The 25,528-nt window shown below is 43.3% G+C and overlaps 1 protein-coding gene across 1 annotated transcript; it reads left to right on the forward strand.

The window, feature by feature from the left end:
- The first annotated feature begins 7,651 nt into the window (after positions 1-7,651).
- LOC137332611 (protocadherin-10-like) lies at positions 7,652-10,045 on the forward strand. Its single transcript, XM_067996569.1, has one exon. The coding sequence runs from the start codon at positions 7,652-7,654 to the stop codon at positions 10,043-10,045; it is 2,394 nt and encodes a 797-aa protein (XP_067852670.1).
- The last annotated feature ends 15,483 nt before the right edge of the window (positions 10,046-25,528 follow it).

The following is a 25,528-nucleotide window of genomic DNA, read 5'->3' on the forward strand; positions in this document are numbered from 1 at the left end:
CTGTATCAGATTGCTTGAGTTGAGGTAATTCGTACTCGAAAAGATGATAATACCCTCACAGTCCTGAGCAAAAATATCGGAAAGGATTCTGCAGTGTGGGAGATCTCGGAGTTGAATATTCGTGTTTCCGGATTTCCGCGGTTTTTCCGCCACAATTACAGCGGACCAGCGGGGAAAGCGCCGCGGAAAGTGCCCCCGCCCCCCTCGCAATTAAAACTGCCCACGTGAATTACTCCGTTCCAGGTGAACTGAAAGCACTATACGGGCTGATTTTCACTTGCTGATTTTCACTTGTCTTTTCCAGCGTTAACAGGGGAGTATCGGCCTCAAAACCGAGGAACAGACGGGCGACATTTTGAAAGGGACCTGCCGCTCGACATCTGAGGCACCAGCCTGTATCGAGCAGGAGGCCACTTTTAGTATACAAATTGAGGTCCTGGGACTCCGATTGGTATTTTAGGTCGGTCGGAACATGCATGGCGCACTCTCCAACCAGTTTCACAGGTGATGGAGCCAAAGAGGGCCAACAAAGGTAAGTTTGGAATTATTTTTGTGGGGCCAGGAGGAGTAGGAATTCGTCTCCGGTTCCCGCAAAAATGATCTGGGCTGCTGCTGCCTCGGAAACTCCCCCTCTTTGATTGCGACCTCCTCTCAAACTTACCATTTTGGCGGCAGGGGCTGCCTGATATTGGTAGACCTCGATCTGGCAAACTGCATCAAACCGCCTACTTGTTGCCCTGCAACTCACCGGCCTGAGGTAAATGAGGAGAAGCCGAAAATCACCACCACCTCTTTACGTAAAGCGAGGGCAACCAGACAACAGGTTCCTTAACTCGGGGGCCCAAAAGTTAAAATCAACCCTTATGGGGGTGAAATTAGACTTCGGCGGTAGCACAAGACGTGTGATAGTGACTGGGGGAGTCAAAGATTTGAAGTCAATGAAAAAGAAAACCAGTTGAGATGTAAAACAGGTTGCCGGTTGGTTATCACTCAATTTGCACTGCCACGAAAAATCAATTTCACCCCCATTTATGCCTGGAGACTTCGACTAGACTTTTGTCGCAAACATAATCTCCTGTTCAGGCGCACCATGGTCTCAGTCTGGACCAATTTCAGCAGCAATTTCCGGAGTGGCAAAGACTTTTAGAGGATGAAATTCATCTCGAGTGGTAGAACAAAATGGGCGGTATTGGCATCCCGTTTTACACCCCGCCTAATTTTCGTTTCCTTTGAAGTCAATGGAAAAGAAAATCGTGTGGGGTGTAAAATGGGCGGCTGATGCGCTATTGCCCGTTTTAGGCCGCCACCCAAGATGAATTTCACCCCCTACAAGTCCTCACTTCTCCGAAGATTGTTTTCGCTGAAAGCTCATTTTAAAGACTATTGCACAATTATTCTCGGCACAGATTTTAAAGAAAATATTATTTGTTCTGCAAAGGAACATTTTGGTTACTTCTTGCTTGAGTAGTTAGATTTTAAATTCAGATCGCAGGAGCAGCCAGATATATTTTGATCTGGCAAAGGCTAGTTGGTTATCCCTTTGTTCATGTGCTGCTTGTGCAGAGAGATTTATGAACCTTCTTGCTATGTAGCGAATTTGTGTTTGTTTTTGTGTGTTTTTTTAAATTCATTCATGGGATGTGGGCGTTGTTGGCGAGGCAATCCCTACTTGCCCTTGAGAAGGTGGTGGTGTGCCACCTTCTTGAACTGCTGCAATCCGTGTGGTGACGGTTCTCCCACAGTGCTGTTAGGAAGGGAGTTCCAGGATTTTGACCCAGCGACAAGGAACGGCGATATATTCTCCAAGTCAGGACGGGAACGTGCAGGTGGTGTTGCTCCCATGTGCCTGCTGCTCTTGTCCTTCTAGGTGGTAGAGATCGTGGGTTTGGGAGGTGCTGTCGAAGAAGCCTTGGCAAGTAACTGTAGTGCATCCTGTGGATGGTACACACTGTAGCTACAGTGTGCCAGTGGTGAAGGGAGTGAATGTTTAGGGTGGTGGATGGGGTGCCAATCAAGCGGGCTACTTTGTACTGGATGGTGTCGAGCTTCTTGAGTGTTGTTGGAGCTGCACTCATCCAAGCGAGTGGAGAGTATTCCATCACACTCCTGACTTGTGCATTGTAGATGGTGGAAAGGCTTTGGGGAGTCAGGAGGTGAGTCACTTGCAGCAGAATACCCAGCATCTGACCTGCTCTTGTAGCCACAGCACTTACATGGCTGGTCCAGTTAAGTTTCTGGTTAATGGTGGCGCCCAGGATGTTGATGATGGGGGATTCGGCGATGGTAATGCCGTTGAATGTTAAGGGGAGGTGGTTAGATTCTCTCTTATTGGAGATGGTCATTATCTGGCACTTGTCTGGCGTGAATGTTACTTGCCTCTTATGAACCCAAGCCTGGATGTTGACCAGGTCTTGCTGCATGTGGGCACGGACTACTTCATTATCTGAGGGGTTGCAAATGGAACTGAACACTGTGCAATCATCAGTGAACATCCCCATTTCTGACCTTATGGTGGAGGGAAGGTCATTGATGAAGCAGCTGAAGATGGTTGGACCAAGGACACTGCTCTGAGGAACTCCTGCACCAATATCCTGGGGCTGAGATGATTGGCCTCCAACAACCACAACATCTTCCTTTGTGTTAGGTATGACTCCAGCCACTGGAGAGTTTTCTCCCTAATTCCCATTGACTTCAACTTTACTAGGGCTCCTTGGTGCCACACTCGGTCAAATGCTGCCTTGATGTCAAGGGCAGTCACTCTCACCTCACCTCTGCAATTCAGCTCTTTTGTCCATGTTTGGATCAAGGCTGTAATGAGGTCTGGAGCCGAGTGGTCCTGGCAGAACCTAAACTGAGCATTGGTGAGCAGGTTATTGGTGAGTAAGTGCCGCTTGATAGCACTGTCGATGACACCTTCCATCACTTTGCTGATGATTGAGAGTAGACTGTTGGGATGGTAATTGGCCAGATTGGATTTGTCCCGCTTTTTGTCGACAGGACATACTTGGGCAATTTTCCACATTGTCGGGTAGATGCCAGTGTTGTAGCTGTACTGGAACAGTTTGGCTAGAGGTGTGGCTAGTTCTGGAGCAGAAGTCTTCAGCACTACAGCCGGGATGTTGTCGGGGCCCATAGCCTTTGCTATATCCAGTGCACTCAGCTCTTTCTTGATATCACGTGGAGTAATCGAATTGGCTGAAGACTGGCTTCTGTGATGGTGGTGATATCAGGAGGAGGCCGAGATGGATCATCCACTCGGCACTTCTGGCTGAAGATGGTTGCAAACGCTTCAGCCTTGTCTTTTGCACTCACGTTCTGAACTCCACCATCATTGAGGATGGGGACGATTACAGAGCCTCCTCCTCCCGTCAGTTGTTTAATTGTCCACCATCATTCACGACTGGATGTGGCAGGTCTGTGGAACTTTGATTTGATCCGTTGGTTGTGGAATTACTTAGCTTTGTCCGTAGCATTCTGTTTACGCTGTTTAGCATGCATGTAGTCCTGAGTTGTAGCTTCATCAGGTTGGCACCAAATTTTTAGGTACGCATGGTTCTGCTCCTGGCATGCTCTTCTACACTCCTCATTGAACTCCTTGTTGACATTGCCAATCCACGTTTCTACAGGTTGATATTGCCAATACAGGTTTCTTTGTAATGCTAGCTGTTGCTACTACTGGGTACTGCTGTTAATTTAAAAAAATGTTTTCATTCTAGGGATTTATGCATGCTGGCAAGGGAAGCATTTATTTTCCACCCCTAGTTGCCCTTGAGAAGGTGGTGGCGAGCTTTCTTTGTGAACCCTGCTGCAGTCCATTTGATGAGGGGACTCCCAAAATGGGGTTCCTGAATTTTGAACAAGTGATAGTGAAGGAATTGCGATATATGTCCATGTCAGGATGCTGTGACTTGGAGACGAACTTGCAGGTGATAAGAACAGAAGAACATTAGAAACAGGAGAAGGATTAGGCCATATGGCCCCTCAAGCCAGTTCCGCAGTTCAATAAGTTCAAGGCTGAACTTCGGCCTCAATTCCACTTTCCCGCTTGATCCCCATATCCCTTGATTCCCCTAGAGTCCAAAAATCTATCTATCTCAGCCTTGAATATATTCAACGACTCAGCAGCCACAGCCCTTTGGGGTAGAGAATTCCAAAGATTCACAACCCTCTGAGTGAAGAAATTCCATCTCATCTCAGTCTTAAATGGTCAACCCCTTATCCTGAGACTATGTTAGTTCTATGTTAGACTACCCTAGTTCTAGACTCTCCAGCCAGGGGAAACAACCACTTAGCATCGATCCTGTCAAGCCCCCTCAGAATCTTAAATGTTACAACGGGATCAGGTCTCATTCTTCTAAACTCCAGAGAATGTAGGCCGATTTTTCTCAAATCTCCTCATAGGAAAACCCACTCATCCCAGGAATCAATCTAGTGAGCCATCGTTTCACCACCTCTAAGACAAATATATCCTTCCTTAGATAAGGAGATCAAAACTGTGCACAATACTAAAAGTTGGTCACACCAAAGCCCGGTACAGTTGTAGCAGGACTTGCTTACACTTGTATTCCCACCCTCTTGCAATAAAGGTCAACACGCTATTTGCCTTCCTAACTGTTTGCTGTGCCTGCATGCTAACTTTCTGTGTTTCTGTTACGAGGTCACCCAAATCTCTCCGAACACCAACGTTTAATAATTTCTCACCATTTAAAAAATATTCTGTTTTTCTATTCTGATGGAGTTCCCATGCACATGCTGCCCTTGTCCTTCTAGATGATGGGTGTCATGAGTTTGGGAGGCGCTGCCAAAGAAGCCTTGGTGACTTGCTGCAGTGCATCTTGTAGATAGTACGCACTGCAACCACGGTATCTCGGTTGGTTGTTAGCATGCATGTTTACACTAGTAGATGGGATGCTGATCAATCAGACTGCTTTGTCCTGGATGGTATCGAAGTTCTTGAGTGTTATTGCAGTTGCATCCACCCAGGCATATGGAGAGTAATCCGTCACACTGCTGATTTATGCCTTGTAGGTGATGGAGATGTTTTGGGGAGTCAAAAGTTGACTCACTCACCAGAGAATACCTAGCCTCTGACCTGCTCCAGTAGCCATGGCACTTATTTGGCTGGTCCAGTTGAATTTCTGGTCAATGGTTAGCCCCAGGATTATGTGGTAATAATGTTGTAGGGCATTCAGAAAGTCAGTGGACGGAGTGGGTCAAATGGTAGGACTTTTACTGTGCTAGGCGGAGGGTTTGCTTAGCAGAATCTCTCCTTAAGAACTTTTTGCCTTACAGCTCTGGCAGCTGGCAGCAATGTTCGGCCTTGGTCTTCCTCATCATTCTCTTCTTCATCGCCCCTTCTTCATCTTGCTCCTGCACTTCTTCCTCCTGTGTTAGCTGCCAGGCTTGGCTTCTCTAAATGGCATAGCTGTGTAGCATGCAACAAAGCACTACAAATCTGTAGGTTCACTGGGAGCTAAATTGTAAGACTCCACCGGATCGGTCCAGGCACAGCAACCTTTGTTTGAGGACGCCTATGGTTTGCTCAATGAGAGCTCTGGTGTGATTGTGGCTCTCATTATATCGGTGCTCCGCATCTGTACCCGGGTTCCTGCCTGGAGTCATGAGCCAGGTGTAGAGGGGATACATCCTGCCTCCAATCTTTTTCGGTGCTCCTGCATACAATCACATAATACAATCATAATGTAGTTTTTGACTAATCATGGCAATTAATCTCTATCAATTCCTCTACAACAGTCCCAGAAATCATACGAGAAAACGCTCAGTGGTGGAGAGCTTTGGGAACCATAGGTCCAAAATCGCCTTTTTGCTTCCAAGCATGCTACACTTACCAAATGTCATGACGCAAATTAATCACATACAGTATACCAAAATTTTATTTTCTTTAGTTCCAGGATTAACCAAAACAGCTATCTTATAAACAAGCATATTTAAACCCATTTATGTCTTGGTTGCAAAGTAATTTCAATGAATTTCCTGTCACTGTTTTGTAGTAGCTGCAGCTCAGAATTCGATTTGCGACTCTGCATCACACTGTATGTGCAATTCACACCATGCAACAGAATTATCCCACGGCTTTCACACTCAAAAAGAAGAAGGGACGGTCTTAAGAATCTACAGGAGACTAAAATTTTGCATTGGGTAAAAATATTGCAAGAGATTGGAATCTACTGCACTTTATTGTCGTCAATTCAACAATTGCGTCTTTGGTTCCTTGCGATTGTTCCAGGAACTTGTTTAGTCTTCTTGCTTTCGCTGAATACTTTCAATGAGTCATCAACGATCACAACCAAATCTGTTTTTTTTTGTTGCTTTTTGCGTATCCGGACCCAACCTCTGTATTCAAGTTTAATATTTCCTTTACCAATATGCAATACCGTACATTTTTCACATCCAGAGAAAATTATAGTCTAACACTTATACTTCTGGACAAGGGAGAAAGCAACCATTCCAATCTTTTCTATTTTGGTAAATATGTTTTACGTTAATGATACATAACAAATATACCAGTTTAATGCTCATAACGCCCTCTGCAATTGACTGAATGAAACATCTAGCGGAGTCTCGCAATTCGCTTGTACAACTTCTTGTGCGTACAATAGTGCCATGCTCGGTCTAAATAAATTATTCGAATTTCCTTAATATCTTTTGAACCATTCTTTCAGTTAAAAAAGTAGATCAGGCAAAATAGGAAAAAATAACTTTGATAACGTCACATCTAATTCTTCCACATTCAGTTCGTCACTCAAAAGCTTTTGGTACGTCGGAAGAGAAGAGTCAGAATGACGAGCAGGAGGTCATAACATGGGGGAGGGAGGCGTTCCGGTTGTTTGTTTAGACTAGCGAGCAGCTAATTGCTAGTTTGGTATTTTTGTGCTTACGATCCGCTTGAAATTCTGAACGTCGGATGTCTTCACCAATGCGCGTAGTACATCGTTACGCACAGCGACCCGACGCATTCCGAGGCCAAGCACTTGGGTCAGTATTGTATGACTGAAGATAAGTGATACTCGCAGCAGGCTTTCGCTGCTGCCCAGCGTGGTGTCTGTGCATTTGTTATAGGAAGCTCCATATGGACGCCTCTAGATTGTATTATGCAAGCCAGAAAATAGACTAATTAAAGATAAAATATATCTGGAATGGACCTGGTGCTGATGCACAAGATATAATTATGCGGAACATCAGCAATCTCGACTGAATAGAAAATATTAAGCTGGTTTTAAAAATGAGCAACACGATCTAATATGTGTCTGGAGATTTTGGTTGCATAGTCTTAAATATAGAGGTTTGCTGTATTATAAATCTGAATAAGTCCAGCTTTAAGAAATGGTTGGTGCAGTTATTGGTTGAGACTCTTTGCGTCGCTGTCTACCAATTAGAAGCTGAGACGTTGCAAAGGATCTACCCCATCCCCCATCAGTGAAACGCAGAACAGAATCGAAGAGAGACAGACAGAGAGATTCAATGTCTGCGTTTCTGTTGTGCGGCCATATTCAGAGATACGGTTCAGGCTTAATATTTGCATTTCTCGGTTGAACATCGGCGATCGAGTTATTTGAGGCACAATACTCTAGTTAATATAACCGATTGACAGAGACTTTGATATTTTTACAACAAAATCCAGCCCAGAACAATGGCGAATACACGCAGGAGCGGGGCGTTTTTTATTTCCCTGCTTTGTGTGTCGGACCTGGTTTCGGGACAGATTCGCTACTCAATTCCCGAGGAGTTGGAGCATGGAGCCTTTGTTGGGAACATCGCTGAGAATTTAAGGCTAAACGTTTGGGAATTACCGTCACGCAAGTTTCGGCTGGTCTCCGATGACAGGAAGCAATACATGGAGGTAAATGTGGAAAATGGGATTTTATTTGTCAATGAAAGAATCGACAGAGAACAGATTTGTAGACAAAGCTCTACCTGTTCACTTTCTTTTCAAATAGCGCTTGATAATCCGCTGGAAATGCATCGTGCCGCAGTGGAGATACTAGATATAAATGATAATGCACCTAGTTTTTCAAATCGCGAATTCTCACTGGAGATCCGAGAATTAATTGCACCAGGGGCGCGCTTCCCTCTCGAGAGCGCGCACGATCCGGACGTGGGCACAAACACTGTCAGCAATTACCAAATCAGTCCAAACGACCACTTCGGCCTCAAAGTGCAGACAAGAAGCGACGGGAGTAAAAGTGCCGAGTTGTTATTAGAGAAGCCCTTGGACCGTGAACAACAGTCTGCCTTTCAGTTGGTACTGACGGCCATCGACGGTGGGAGTCCTCGCAGATCTGGCACAGCTCGGATTATCATTACTGTACTGGACAGCAACGATAACGCACCTGTATTCGATCATGAAATATACAGGGCCAGTGTACCAGAAAACGGACCTAAAGGTGCACTAGTGATAAAAATCAACGCTGCTGATTTAGATGAAGGTACCAACGCTGAGCTCTCATATTCTTTCACAAGGCACGTTTCCCAAAGGATTCGCGATTTGTTCAAATTGGACCCAGTAACTGGAGAGATTAGCATTCAAGGTGTGCTAGATTTTGAAGAAACAAGTGTTTATGAACTTGATGTTCAAGCAGTGGACAAAGCTCCCCCCGGTATGGCAGCACATGCCAAAGTTATGGTCGGACTAATTGATGTGAATGATAACGTCCCCGAGGTAGAGGTGACGTCAGTATCCAGCACCATCCCCGAAGATGCGCAGTCTGGGACGGTAATAGCTGTAATCAGTGTAACGGATCTGGATTCGGGGGAAAATGGGCACGTTCAGTGTCAGATACCCGTAGATATTCCATTTAAACTTCAAAAGTCTTTGAGGAACAATTATAAATTGGTTACGAGTGATATTCTCGATCGTGAAGCAGCCCCAGTGTACAACATCTCTATTTCAGCCTGGGATGGAGGATCTCCCCCTCTTTCAACGCGAAAAAACATCTTGGTTTCTGTTTCTGATATAAATGACAACGCACCGAGGTTCACACAATCCTTATATAATGTGTATCTGATGGAGAACAATAATCCTGGTGCTTCTATATTTGGTGTTATCGCTTTAGATTCCGATTTGGACCAGAATGGGGAAGTCATCTATTCTATTGTGGAGAGTCAGATGCAAGAAGGGCATGGGTCTGCTTACGTCACGATTAACTCCAAAAATGGGAACATTTACGCACTGCGCTCCTTTGACTATGAGCAACTGAAACATTTCCAGATCAAAGTTCAAGCTCAAGATGCTGGATCGCCCCCGCTAAGCAGCACGGCCATCGTGAATGTTATTATCTTGGACCAAAATGATAATGCTCCGGTTATTGTTTCACCTTTAACGTGGAACAGAACAGCATCTGTGGAGATTGAGCCCCAGTCGGTATATCCAGCATACTTGGTGTCTAAGGTAATCGCGACTGATGCCGATTCCGGTCAGAACGCAAGGCTTTCCTACCAAATGTTGGCGGCCACTGACCCTACTCTGTTTACCGTGGGGCTTCTCTCTGGAGAAATCAGAGCGACTCGAAGTTTTAGAGATCAAGACATCATCACAGAAAGATTGGTCCTTTGTGTGAAGGACAATGGACAGCCGAGTCTCTCCAGTACGGCCACAATCTTCTTTTCAATCTTGTCCAATGTTACAGAAAAATCTTCTGAACGAAGTGACGAACCCAGGCATTCGGGATATTTTTCAGATCTCAATCGTTATTTAATCATTATTTTAGGATCAACTTCCTTTTTGTTTCTGGTAACCATCATTTTTCTGGTCGTCCTGAAGTATAAACAAAACAGAAATATTGCTGAAGACTACAGCTCTACAGTCTGTTGTTACAGACAGAAGAATTCGAATGATGCCTACAATCAGAGACCTGCATCAAATGAGCCTTACAATTCTACTGGGCTTGGTCAGACTGAAGGTTATCGTTATACCGTGTGTTTATCTCCAGAATCATCCAAAAGTGATTTTCTGTTTCTAAAGCCCTGTCATCCTACTTTGCCTTTCAGTGATGTGAATGTCCGGAACAGCCACGCGATGACATAATTTAGACAGCAACTTTTATGTCGACAGGTAATTGAATTTGATGAAGAGTTATATATTATATGTTTAATTAGAGGATAAGTTTTGTTGATTTGACTAAATCCGCACCTTGGTAGCAGAAGTCTTGATTGGCTAAATTGCATACTGCTGCTCCTATGATCCTGCATGCCAGTGATGCTGAATGTACCTGCCACTTTTCTGACACCCCTGAGTAGAACATACTGTATTGACATTTGCATGAAATATGGGTTTTTCTCGTTTCAAATACTGTTTTGATGAAGTACTTATCAACATGTTCCTTTCGCATTCCACTCTTCGATGCTGTATTTTATCGCATGTATATCGAACTGCTTAGTATGACAAGGCATAAGTTCAGGGCCAGGGGCGCTTTCAGCGATGACTGTAACGTTTCATAGAACGAAAACATTTCTATTAGATACCAAGCTGAATTAATATCTTTGGATTTCTTTTCCGTGTAGTGGCAACATTGACTTTTAAAAATAAATACCCTCTTAAAATATTACATATTATCCACAAATAATATATAAGTAATGCAATAGAATTGGTCAAAATCAAATCATTCCTCAGATTTGCTTCTGACTTTACGTAATACACTGAGCTGTCGGTGAAGTAATCTATTTGATAATAAATTGGGTACCCGTGACTCGCAAAAATCTCGCTTAAATATCTGTTATCCTGGAGGTGATAACATTCTCAATGCTAAAAGCGTCACACTCACCTGTCACAGTCTGTGTCACGCTCTCTAGCTGCTGTGTCACAATGAGGGTATAAGACATTGTGAGTGTACAATCCAGTCACCGGATTCTTACACGTAATTCAATATGCTTATCTGAAATCTTTCCGTGTTCCATTTTTTCCTCAGTTACTAAAATTTTTAATGTTCAAAATAAGGAGTTAAAACAAAATAAACAAAATTAAAAAATGACATAGTTTACAGCAGCATGATTACATTTGTGAACTGAAATGTCTTTTTATGACCGAATTCATTTTTTTATTTGAAGGCCATACCTCGGCCAAAAGCGTGAGCTTAGCCTCGATATTTTTGCACATAGCTGTAATTCTCTGAGCTAAATTTGGATTTTGCAGTCTGATGGAGTGATAGAATCTGCTATCCGATTCAATGTATTATATAATGTAATCTACATCACAGACTAGATCATTCTGCATATCCTATGTTGAGGAAAATGTTTTCCAATTATCGAACGTTATCTTTGTTTAAATTTATAATTGCAAAGATTAAGTGAGATTCCCCGAAATGCCTCACGGTGTTGTTCATAGAAGTGAAATCCCATTGAGGGCAGGGACGAAACCCAATTTTGACTCAACGAGAACAATTCTGGTAACAAAGAGAAACGGAACGAAATGGCACAGAGAAAATATAAAAACAAATCTGACTCCACTAAAGCATTTTCCCTGTTGAGTAATGACAAAGCACCTCCAGGCATGACAAGAAAACATATTGTGGAGTATTCCAAGAATATGTTTCAAATGAATTACTAGGGATGGCTTTCACTAGGCTATAGTTCAATTGTTGTCAGGTGCCAAGAAAGCTTTGAAATCTTGGACATCTCATCTGAATTTCTGCACGAAGGAATCTTGACCAATCCACGGTCAAAATGATGCCAAGCAACGCATGATAGTCCCATGTAGGGAACCAACCTCATTGGTCTTCGCTGTGCGCGAGCCATTTCCTCTACTTCAACTGGAACACATGATCAGATCTTTACAGAGGCGGTCAACAGCAAGGCCGTGGCTAAGGCCGGTGAAATCGAATGCTTGGATGGAGATTTCAGTCCGATTCAAAGCTTTTCTTAGATAAAGGCTCCTTATTCGTAAACAACTGGGAAAATATAACTCAGATGCAGACAAACTACTAATTTCTTGATCAGAAAGGAAGTTCCTCGTGTCAAAAAATTGACCTTTTTACCGTAATGCTTTACTAGCAAGACTGGCCAATTTTGGCTCATTTTGGACAGAAGAGTCCTGATAAATGAAAATGAAGGGAAAGGTTTATTAACATAAATTTTTATATCTGAATGTGGCGTTATTTCAAGTAATAACGGGACGTTTTCATGGAACGATTCTTCTCCCCTGTACGACGAATGCCACCGATACAAAGTACTCACCACCATCACTGCATGAGCACATGAAATGCTCATAATGGATCTTTTAACAATACGCGCCTTCCTCCAACGGCACGACCAGCGTTCCTACCCTCAATAAAATAATTAATTTTGATAGTGGTGATTAGGAGTTTTTGCAGGATATTTGCACCTCATCACTTTGATTATGAGGTTGTGCTGGTTGTTACTTTGAGTTTTTTTCATAATTGTTCTTAAATGCTTCGACTTGAACTTCCATTGCAGCCTCTTCGACTCTAAGAACAGTAACAGGGAGGATAAAAAAGTCTGGAGTGCGCATTTCCCACCTTTAAACGGTGCTGCGTAATGGCATATTAACCTTCATTCGGGCGCCTGCATCGCGCTACACTTTTCTTTCCCAATTATTGCAGACAGGTTTAACTTTTATAGGAACATAGGAACTTGTAGACGAAAAAAAGACCACAGTCCATCTAGTTCGTCTTCTACCATCCTGGTAGTCGCATGATACATTGATAATGTAGTTGTTGATTAATTATAGCAATCAATCTCTATCAATTACAGCAAACCCAGAAAAGAAACGAGGAAAACCCCAGTGGTGGAGAGCTTTGGGAACCATAGGTCCAAAGTCACTTTTTTGCCCCCAAGCATGCCACACTTATGTCATCTCTCAAATTACTCTTATAGTTTTTCCAAAAATGTTATTTGCTTTCGTTCCAGGATCAACTATATTAGCTATATATCTGCCTTATAAACAAGGGCATTTAAACTCATTGATGTGTTGGTTGTAAAGTAATTTAAACGAACTTCCTGTCATTGTTTTATAGTCACTGCAGCTCAGAATTCGACTTGGGATTCTGCAACACACTTTATGTTCAATTCACACCATGCAGCAGAGGAATTATCCCATTGCTTTTACACTCAAGAAGAAAGAGAAGAGAAGGTATTCAAGATCTGCAGGAGACTAAAATTAAGCTTTGAGCAGAAATACTGCAAGAGATTTGAATCAACCGGAGTGGTTCCTCTTGTTTGCGTGGCTTAGCGACAAGCTAGATTGTAGTTTGGTATTTTGATATTTACGATCAGATGAACAGTGGAAGTCTTCACCAATACACTTGCTATATCGTTGGGCACAGCGACCCGACGAATTCCGAGGCCAAGTAATTGGGACACCATGGCATGGCTGAAGATAAGTGATACTGGCAGCAGGCTTACGCTGCTGCCCAGCGGTGTAGCTGTTCATCTATTGCTCCTCATGGCAGCCTCTAGATTGTATCATGCAAGCCTGGAAATTATGACTAATTAAAGGTAAATATATCTCGTATGCATCCGGTGCTGATGCAGGAGATATAATTGTGAGGAATATTAGCGTTCTCAACTGCATAACAAATATTATGCTGATTTTCTAATGAGCTACATTATTCCATGTGTGTCTGGAAATTTTGGTGGCATTCTCTTAAATAGATATGCCTGCCTACGGCCTTGTTCAGAAATATGGTTCAGGTTTAATCTTTGCATTTCTCGGATTAATATCGGCGATCGATTTATTGTGGCACAATAGTCCGGTTAATATAAATGACCAGCAGAGACTTTCATATTTTTACAACAAAATCCAGTCCAGAATAATGGTGAATACAATCATCAGTCTTCTATTTTCCTGCTTTGTGCGTCGGACTTGGTTTGGGGACAAATTCGCTACTCGATTCCCAAGGAATTGGACCATAGTGTGGAATTGGACCAATCATCAGTAAAGTGATGGAAGGTGTCATCGACAGTGCTATGAAGCGGCACTTACTCACCAATAATCTGCTCACCGATGCTCAGTTTGGGTTCCACCAGGACCACTCGGCTCCAGATCTCACTACAGCATTGGTCAAACATGGACAAACGAGCTGAATTCCAGAGGTGAGGTGAGAGTGACTGCCCTTGGCATCAAGGCAGCATTTGCCCCAGTGTGGCACCAAGGAACCCTAGTAAAATTGAAGTCAGTGGGAATCAGGGGGAAAACTCTTCAGTGGCTGGAGTCATACCTAGCACGAAGGAAGATGGTAGTGATTGTTGGAGGCCAATCATCTCAGCCCCAGGACATTGCTGCAGGAGCTCCTCAGGGCAGTGTCCTAGACCCAAACATTTTCAGCTGCTTCATCAATGACCTTCCCTCCATCATAAGGTCAGAAATGGGGATGTTCGCTAATGATTGCACAGTGATCAGTTTCATTCTCAACCCCTCGGATAATGAAGCAGTCCGTGCTCGCGTGCAGCAAGACCTGGACCATATCCAGGTTTGGGCTGATAAGTGGCAAGTAACATTTGCACCAGATAAGTGCCAGGCAATGACCATCTCCAACAATAGAGAGCCTAACCACCTCCCATTGACATTCAATGGCATTACCATCACCGAATCCCCCACCATTAACATCCTGGGGGTCACCATTGACCAGAAACTTAACTGGACTAGCCACGTAAATACTTTTCCTACAAGAGCAAGGCAGAGGCTGGGTATTCTGCGATGAGTGACTCACCTCCTGATTCCCCAAAGCCTTTCCACCATCTACAAGGCACAAATCACGAGTGTGATGGAACACTCTCCACTTGCCTGGATAAGTGCAGCTCCAGCAACACTCAAGAAGCTCGACATCATCAAGGACAAAGCAGTCCGCTTGATTGGCATCCCATCCAACACCCTAAACATTCACTCCCTTCACCACCGACGCACTGTGGCTGCAGTGTGTATCATACACAGGATGCACTGCAACATCTCGCCAAGGCTTCTTCGACAGCACCTCCCAAATCAGCGACCTCTACCATCTAGTAGGACAAGGGCAGCAGGCACATGGAAACAACACCACCTGCACGTTCCCCTCCAAGTCACACACCATCCCGACTTGGAAATATATCGCCGTTCCTTCATCGTCTTTGGGCCAAAATCCTGGAACTCCCTTCCTAACAGCACTGTGGGAGAACCTTCACCACAGGGACTGCAGTGTTTCAAGAAGGCGGCTCACCACCACCTTCTCAAGTGCAATTAGGGATGGGCAATAAATGCTGGACTCGCCATCGACGCCCACATCCCATGAACGAATAAAAAAATAGAGCCTTTACTGGGAATATCGTTGAGGATTTAGGACTAAACATTTGGGAATTATCGTCTCGCAAGTTTCGGCTGGTCTTTGATGACAGGAAGCAACACATGGACGTAAATGTGGAAAATGGTATTTTGTTAGCTAATGAAAGAATCGACAGAGAACAGTTTTGTAAACACAGTTGTACCTATTCCCTTTCTTTTCAAATAGCGCTCGATAATCCATTGAAAATGCATTGCGTTGCAGTGGAGATACTCGATGTGAATGGTAATTCACCTTGTTTTTCAAAGGATTGGTTTTTGCTGCAAATCAGTGAATTAATTGCGCCAGGGGCGCTCTTCCCCCTCGAGAGCGCACGCCAACGGACCTGGGCGCAAACACAATCAACATTTACCAGATCAGTCCAAACGAGCATTTCGGCATTTAAGTGCAGACATGAAGGGATGGAAGTAAAAGTGCTGAGCTGCAATCAGAGAAGTCCTTGGACCGTGAACGACAGTCAACCTTTCATCTTGTACTGACGGCCATTGACGGTGGGGTTCTACACAGATCCGGCTCAGCTCGGGTTATCATTACAGTCGTGCACGGGAATGATAACGCACCTGTACTCGATCTTGAAATGTACAGGGCGACTGTAGCAGAAAACGTCCTGAAAGATACATTAATAATAAAAATCAACGCTGCTGATGTGGATGAAGTTACTAACGCTGAGCTAACATATTCTTTCACAAGTCAAGTTTCCCACAGGATTCGCGAGTTGTCCAGATTGGACCCAGTAACTGGAAAGGTTACAGTTGAATGTGCACTGGATTTTGAAGAGTCAAGTGTTTATGAACTTGATGTACAAGCTGTGGACAACGCTCCACCCGGTATGACACGACATACCAAAATTAACGTCGGTTTAACTGATGTGAATTATAATGTCCCAGAGGTAGAGATGCCGTCGGTATCCAGCACGGTCCCCGAAGATGCGCATCCTGGGACTGTGATAGCTGTAATCTATGTAATCGGTTTAGATTGGGGAAAAATGAGGTTGTTCAGTGTCAAATTCCCGTAGATTGACCGTTTAAACTTCCAAAGTCTTGCAGGAATAATTATAATTTGGTTATGAGTGATGTTCTCGACCGTGAAACAATCCCATCGTACAATATCTCTATTTCAGCCTGGGAGGGAGGATCCCCCGCTCCTTCAACACGTAAAATTATCTTGGTTTAGGTTTCTGATTTAAACGACAATACACCGACGTTTACACCGTCTTTACATAATGTGTATCTATTAGAAGCCAACACTCCTGGTGCTTCTATATTTGCTGTTACCCCGCTTTGGATTCAGATTTGGACCACAATGGTGAAGTTATCTATTCTATTCTGTTAGACTATGCAGTCATGTATTAAAAATGTAAGAGATAAAATAATTGTTTAAAGCAACGTATGTAATCATGAAATGCATTCAATATATAACCACATTTATTCAGTATACTAACCAAGGCAGTTATATAGAATTTACCGTGGACAATGTGTGTTGAAACCGCACAGTTAATACTTTGTTTAAGTTTCATAAATATTAAAGAATTTAGCATGTCTGGTAAAAGGCAAGCTACATTCCCCAAAAGAGATACGGGGAACACCAAGTGCCTTTCCATTGTCTAGAACACGTTACTGTTATCAGCCTAATCTTTTCAACAAATTGATGAGATTAAGTCCGGCCTCCTCGTCAAAATTGATTAGATTAAGACAGCATGCCACATGATCCTCAGCTACAGTGTATAAGTATAGAGCTGGAACAAAAGTTCAGAGTAGATGAACACAGTAGAGGGTGCAGACTAGATTTGTCCAGGTGGACGTAAATGCTGGCAGGAGCCTTACGCCTGTATAATCTGAAGAAGTCTGGAGAAAGCAAGATTCGTGGGATGCAAGGGGTGGGGGCCGATAGGACCATGAGAGGTGAGAGGCCAAGGCTCAAGCGCTACCCAGCGTGGAAGCGGGTAATGTATCTCCAGTTTCCATTCTGTACAGTGCCGCTTAAATACTAAGTGTATTAAACCGTTCTTTGCAATAAAGTTCTTGCCACTGTAACCAATTGGTGTCAACTTGAATCTTTCGGAATTGGGAAGTAGGTAGCGGAGCAGAGGCTCCCTTAGAGGTCACATTCCCAATAAGCGGGGTCTGCCTCCGTCACGATTAATTCCAAAAATGGGAACATTTACCCGCTCTGCTCCTGTGACTATGAGCAACTGAAGAATTTCTAAATCAAAATTCAAGCCCAGGATGCTGGATCTCCCCCATTGAGCAGCACTGTCTTCATGATTCTTATTATCATGGACCAAAATGGCAATACTCCGGTTATTGTTTCACCTTTAACGTGGAACAATTCAGCATCAGTGGAGATTGTCCCCCAGTCAGTATATTTAGGAAGGTAACTGAGGCGGATGCCGATTCCGGTCAGAACAAACAGCTCTCCTATCAATTGTTGTGGGCCACTGATCCCCGTCTGTTTACTGTGGGGCTTCTCCCTGTCGAAACCTGAACATCTCGAAGTGTTATGGAGCAGACTATCATCAAAGAACGACTGGTACTCCGTGTGAAGGACAATGGACAGCCGAGTTTCTCCAGTACGTCCATAATTTGCTTTTCAATCTTGTCCAACATTATTGAAAAATCATCTTAACGAACTGACGAACCCAGACAGTCGGAGTATTTTTTGCATCTAATTCGTTATTTAATCGTCATTTTAGGATCAACTTCCTTTTTGTTTCTTGTAACCATCATTTGTCTGGTCGTCCTGAAATATAAACACGTCAGAAATATTGCTGAAGACTACAGCTCTATAGTTTTTTTTACGGACGGAGGAATTTGAATGATCGCTCTTATCGGAGATAGAGTTATACAGCACGGATAGAGGCCCTTCGGCCCATCGTGTCGCAATCGATCTGTAGCAATCGATCATTAAATTATACCGGTCTTGGTCAATCTGAAGGTTATCGTTATATCGTGTGTTTATCTGCAGGATCATCCAAGATTGATCTTCTGTTTCCATAGCCCTGTCATCCTACTTTGCCTTTCAATGATATGAATGTCCGGAACAGCAACGCGATGACATAATTTAGACAGCAACCTTTATGCTGACAGATAATTCACTTTGATGAAGAGTTATAATTGTGTTCAATTAGAGGATAAGTTTTGCATACTTGACTAAATCCTCACATTGGTAGTGGAAGGCTTGATAGGCTGAAGTGCTTAATGCTGTTCCTATATTCCTACGTGTTCTCGGTGCAGAATATGCATGCCTCTTTTCTGACAGCCCCATGTAGTACATACTATAGTAACGTTAGAATGAACCTGGCTTTTATTGGTTTCAATTTCTGTTTTGATAAAGTACATAACAACGTCTCCCTCTGTCATTGTTTTCTCCCCTGCTGTGTTGGTGTCTTAGCACATGCATATTAAACTGTTGAGTATCACAAGGCATAATTTCAGGGCCAGGGGCGCTTTCACTGATGACTGTAACATTTCATTGAACTAAAACCTTTCTAATAGAAGCCACGCTGAATTAAAATCTTTGGAACTCCTTACGTGTAGCGGCAACATCGACATTTTTAAGTAAACATCCCCTCTTAAAATGTTACCTATTATCCACAAAAAATATATAGCAAATCAATCGATTTTGTTGAAGTCAAATAATTGCTCAGATTTGCTTCTGACATTACATAATACACTGAGCTTCGGGTGAAGTAATCTATTTTATGATAAATTGGGCACTCGGGACTCGCAAACAGCTCACTTATATATCTGCAGTATCTGTTACTCTATAGATGGTGCCTTGATAGATACGCTCAATGCTGAAGGTGTCACACTTTCCTGTCATACCTTTGTCACGCACTCTAGCTGCTGTTTTATAATGAGCGTATATGACCTTGTGATTGTACAATCCAGCCACCAGGTTCTTACACATAATTCAATCTGCTTTCTGAACTTTTTCGTGTGCCATTTTTTCCTCAGTAACTAAAATTTCTATTGTTCAAAATAAGGAGTTAAACAAAATAAATAAAAAGAAAATATTACACAGTTGACAAATTTAAGATGATTAATTTTGTCAACTGAATTGTCTTTTTATGACCTAATTAAAGTTTCTAACTGAAAACCACACCCATCCAACAGCCTGGGCTTGATATTTTGGCAAATAAATGTGACTTGTATGTGACTGTGAACTTCAATGAGGAAAAAACAGATATTGATTGCACACCGATTGCAAATGTTGTTTTATGCTCTCCAAACTTAACAAATACAGAATGCTCAGAGGGAGTATTTTCTTGTTGTAAGTAAGCTTAAAAAATGGAGCAACCAGTTTCTTATCATGTGACCTGATTATCAATTTTGATGTTCCTACTTAGAAAATGTAAACATTCTATTTCCTAATAGCTGCCATATATAGCCACAGAAACACAAAGAGAATCACACTGTCTTTAATCATTTGATTTGTTTTTTGAATAATAACCAATCGAGTTGAATTTTAAAAGTTCTAATTTCCATCTACATTGTGTTGATACTTATTAGAATAATTACATTATCATCTGTGTGGGAGAGAGGGTGAGAGAGAGAGGGGCAGAGAGATAGACACAAAATTATATGTCCCGGAATCAATCACAAAACACAAAATTCAGTATTTACAGTGATAGCTATGAAAGTTCTAAACCAGTGCTGCTAGATATGAGATTTCCCTGCCCCCAACACATGCCCTGCCTTGTAGGAAAAGGCGAATAAGCTAAGAAATGATGAAATATGAAATTAACTGTAGACGGGTTAAAGAAACTAAGATTAAGCTGATTTTAACATGAACCAGCAGCCTCATTAACCCTGCTAAAGGGAAAGAGTGCGCAAAGCACTATGAACCATTTACCCTGCTGAAAAGAAGGGAGGTAAAGGCGCCAGAAATTAAAAGGCCATCAACTCACTGAAAGAAAAAATATAGACACACAATGAGTCAGCCACCCGAGGGAACATTAAAACATTAAAAGAGGAATGTGGTTGTGTATCAAAAAACCTGCAATGGGGACAACCCAGATCAGTCAATCACAGTTTAGAGGAAACACCGCCTACCTGGCCAAATCACCTGAGAGACAGAAATTGCGGGAATGGGCCATGCCTCAGGCAGAAAACAGTGTATAAAGGTTGACCCATAGCTACCTGAAGCACAGTCGGAATATCGAAAGGATCAGATCCTTCCAGGGGACGCAAATGCTGGCAAAACGGCCTAACCCTGTGTCGTCCTAAAAGGGGAGACGTAACGGAAGCAGACGCAGCGAGGAATATAGAACTGGCGCCCGTGCTGGCTGTCCAGTCCTAGACGGGTAATTTATTTCCTGTCTGGGGTTGTTAGTTACCGTTCGATGATGTGTGTATCATTTGCTGTTTCTGAGCAATAAAGCCTCAATTCTTTACCAATACGGTGTGGGGTCGAATTGATTAAAAGGAACTACCGTACCTTATTATGGGATTCCAACAGCTTCTCCCATCTCTCTGCTGACAAAACATAGTAAACCATCAGTGCGGCAAACTTCATATTCAAACCTTTGTTATGATAAACCATAGGTTCACTTTCCACAGTTCTAACAAAACCCATGTTTCGCTCCACGGCGACTCTACGTCAAGGACCCTCCTCCCTCCCCTACCCCGCCATGCTGCCAAACTTCAGCAGTCCCAAAATAGTGCTGTCAAATCCCCAGTGCTCCCAAATCCCGGGACGGCTCCCAATGCGATTAAAGCCTAGGGCAGCTCCGGTTCCCACAACCCACATTCTCCCACCCCTATACTGCTAAGTACAAGGCAGGTGAAGTTGAACTTTGGCGGAGGCCCAAAATGGGCGGTGGAGGTTCGGCCGCCTATTATTCGCCCGCCTGAATTTGCTTTCCATTGACTTCAATGGGGATCGAATTTCAGAACTGAGTCGATCAATATATATATAAGGACCGCCCCTTGTAATTACAGTTTTATCAGAATAGTGGACAGAGTTCTAAAATCAATTCTTCAAAGCACCGGTAAAAATCCCAGAATATAATTTTTTAATGGAATCGGACTTATTTGGTCAGTGGCCTTAATGTCATCTCTTGGGATGGCATAAACACCCCATATTAGCGAAATTCTGATTTGTCTGTAACTGTCACCGTGGCGCATTTTGTTAAATACTAATTTAACAATAAAAAGACATAAACGATACAACGTGAACACACAAGATTGACAAAGGACAATCATTTTTATTTGTTCTAAAGCCTTATAAATCAAGTTCAGGCTGTTCAGGGGCAACTTTCACGTGGTTATGTAACGATGAATAGAGGCTAAATTAAACAGTTGTAACAATAACATTTTGGAGCTCACTAATAGTTTTTTAAATTTTGCGAGGCAAATTTGCTAAATGTGCTTTTAGAACATTCTCTATAATTGGAGAATTTTTTTTTTATTTATTCGTTCATGGGATGTCATGGCAAGGCCAGCATTTATTGCCCATCCCTAATTGCCCTCGAAAAGGTGGTGGTGAGCCGTCTTCTTGAACCGCTGCAGTCCGTGTGGTGTCGCTTCTCCCACAGTGCTGTTAGGAAGGGAGTTCCAGGATTTTGACCCAGCGACAATGAAGGAACAGCGATATATTTCCAAGTTGGGATGGTGTGTGACTTGGAGGGGAACGTGCAGGTGGTGTTGCTCCCATGTGCCTGCTGCTCTTGTCCTTCTAGATGGTAGAGGTCGCGGGTTTGGGAGGTGCTGTCGAAGACGCCTTGGCGAGTTGCTGCAGTGCATCCTGTGGATGGTACACACTGCAGATACAGTGCGCCGGTGGTGAAGGGAGTGAATGTTTAGGGTGGTGGATGGGGTGCCAATCAAGCGGGCTGCTTTATCTTGGATGGTGTCGAGCTTCTTGAGTGTTGTTGGAGCTGCACTCATCCAAGCAAGTGGAGAGTAATCCATCACACTCCTGACTTGTGCCTTGTAGATGGTGGAAAGGCTTTGGGGAGTCAGGAGGTGAGTCACTCGCCGCAGAATACCCAGCCTCTGACCTGCTCTCATAGCCACAGTATTTATATGGCTGGTCCAGTTAAGTTTCTGGTCAATGGTGACCCCCAGGATGTTGATGGTGGGGGATTCGGCGATGGTAATGCGGTTGAATGTCAAGGGGAGGTGGTTAGACTCTCTCTTGTTGGAGATGGTCATTGCCTGGCACTTATCTGGCGCAAATGTTACTTGCCACTTATGAGCCCAAGCCTGGATGTTGTCCAGGTCTTGCTGCATGCGGGCTCGGACTGCTTCATTATTTGAGGGGTTGCGAATGGAACTGAACACTGTGCAGTCATCAGCGAACATCCGCATTTCTGACCTTATGATGGAGGGAAGGTCATTGATGAAGCAGCTGAAGATGGTTGGGCCTAGGACACTGCCCTGAGGAACTCCTGCAGCAATGTCCTGGGGCTGAGATGATTGGCCTCCAACAACCACTACCATCTTCCTTTGGGCTAGGTATGACTCCAGCCACTGGAGAGTTTTCCCCCTGATTCCCATTGACTTCAATTTTACTAGGGCTCCTTGGTGCCACACTCAGTCAAATGCTGCCTTGATGTCAAGGGCAGTCACTCTCACCTCACCTCTGGAATTCAGCTCTTTTGTCCATGTTTGGACCAAGGCTGTAATGAGGTCTGGAGCCGAGTGGTCCTGGTGGAACCCAAACTGAGCATCGGTGAGCAGGTTATTGGTGAGTAAGTGCCGCTTGATAGCACTGTCGACGACACCTTCCATCACTTTGCTGATGATTGAGAGTGGACTGATGGGGCGGTAATTGGCCGGATTGGATTTGTCCTGCTTTTTGTGGACAGGACATACCTGGGCAATTTTCCACTTTGTCGGGTAGATGCCAGTGTTGTAGCTGTACTGGAACAGCTTGGCTAGAGGCGCAGCTAGTTCTGGAGCACAAGTCTTCAGCACTACAGCTGGGATGTTTTCCGGGCCCATCGCCTTTGCTATATCCAGTGCACTCAGCCGTTTCTTGATATCACGTGGAGTGAATCGAATTGGCCGAAGACTGGCTTCCGTGATGGTGGGGATATCGGGAGGAGGCCGAGAAGGATCACCCACTCGGCACTTCTGGCTGAAGATGCTTGCAAACGCTTCAGCCTTGTCTTTTGCACTCACGTGCTGGACTCCGCCATCATTGAGGATGGGGAATGTAGTTTAGAGAATTGTGCAGTTTACTTTGCAGATTCATCCACGGTCATTCACTATAATTCTGAATTGTAGGACCATCCACCTAATTAGTGGTCACTATGGCTCAGTATCAGACTTTTGCCGCAACGATACAAAAATTATACCAGGAATGGGGGACTTCAGTTATGTGGAGTGACTAGAGAAGCTTCAATTGTTCTCCTTAGAGCAAAGAAGGTTATGGGGAGATTTAATAGAGTTGTTGAAAATTATGTGGGTTCTTGGCAGAGTAAATAAGGAGAAACAGTTTCCTCTGGCAGGAGGGTTCGTAACCAGAGGGCACAGATTTAAGATAATAGCAAAAGAACCAGAGAGAGATGAAGAGTTTTTTTTATGCAGCGAGTCGTTGTGATCTGGAATGCATTGCCTGCAAGGATTGTGGAAGCAAATTCAATAGTAACTTTCAAAACGGAATTGGATAAATACTTGATAAGGAAAAAAAATGATGGGCTATGGAGAAGGAGTGGGGGAGTGGGATTTATCAGATAGCTCTTTCAAAGAACCGGAACAGGCACGATGGGCCGAATGGTCTCTCTTTGAGCTGTAAGATCCCATGATTCTACAACGTTACTAAAAATTCTTGACCAGACTTTCAGCCACAACATCGGATTATTCATGGTAATCATCTCAAAGAAAACGCAAGGTATATGCGCATCTACAACAGTCAATTGTGCTGATATGGGTTCAAATACAAGTAAAAAAATACACTATTTCATGGACTAATGCTAATTTAGCAACGCTTTCTTTGGCTCTTGCAAATAATGAAAATACAGTTGAAGCCAAGATGGCTCACTGGTTCTAAATTTCGCACTCAGTCTCACCTACAAGATGTAGGAACAGACTATTATCAATTTCTAAACCTGAACATAAATAAATCAGCCACGTCCACTTGCTAAAGACGCACAATGTGGAAAGTTAATGGAGAATGCGATGCTGACCTATCTGACCGGAAGAACACTTGACTGCCAGCATGCTACCTTGTTATGTGAAGTTGACCATGGACTGAAAACAGCCTTTTAATTGTAGATTAACAACATTTGTTCAGAATGCAAAATATAATCACAATTTGCTAATATTTAGTTTCATGTAAAAACACTTTTGAAGAAAGTGAACAAATTATGCATAAACGTAATTAAAATCACAGAACTATTCGAAAACTTCAGTATGAGCTAAAATGATTCCCTCAGACTATATATTGAATCATAGAATCAGAGAATGGTTACAGCACAAAAGGAGGCCATTCGGCCCGTCGAGCTTGTGCTGTAACCTGCAAGAGCAGTCCAGCTAGTCCGACTCCCCCCTCCTTTCCCCGTAATGAAAAGTTTATTTTTATACAAATGCACTAACTCCTTACGATTTTTGTCAAATCTATTCAGACCTTGGAGGGCGCTGCCCAACAGTAGGAGGCTTGCTCACCTGTGCAAGGGTGATCTAATGGTAATCTATAGGTTACATGGTAAACCACAAGTAATACTGAACAATAATAAATCGGACTATACACGTACAGCTATCAGGATCACAATAGGAATTTGTGTCTTCGACGTCTATTAATGACATGGAAGATGTTACTGCGAGGAATCTCAGGATTTCTACTGCTATGCTATATTACACCAAATACAAATAAGACTGCAAAAGAAACTACTTTTTTATGCGCTTTGGAGGGGATTTTACATTGCGCACTCCTAAACATTCTGGTTCGTTATATTACAAATAATTTCGAAACAGTTTAGCTTTAAGAACAGTTGCTGCAGTTATTGGTTGAAGCACTTCGTGTCGCTGTCTACCAATAAGGAGCTGAGACGCTGCAAGAGATCGACCCCCTCCCCTTCAGGGAAACACAGAACCGAAGCGAAGAGACAGACGGTGCCTGCGTTTTTGCTGTGCGGCCATATTTAGAAAAGCTGCCCAGGTTAAGTCATCGCATTTCTCGGTTAAATATTAGTATATAGATATATATTCGAATAATATTTGTGGCATAAGAGATGTGAACATTATCGATTGGTAGCTATTTTGAAATGTTACCATAAAATGCAGCCCAGAACA

The sequence above is a fragment of the Heptranchias perlo genome, chromosome 14 (genome assembly GCF_035084215.1).
Source record: "Heptranchias perlo isolate sHepPer1 chromosome 14, sHepPer1.hap1, whole genome shotgun sequence".
Classification (NCBI taxonomy): Eukaryota; Metazoa; Chordata; class Chondrichthyes; order Hexanchiformes; family Hexanchidae; genus Heptranchias; species Heptranchias perlo.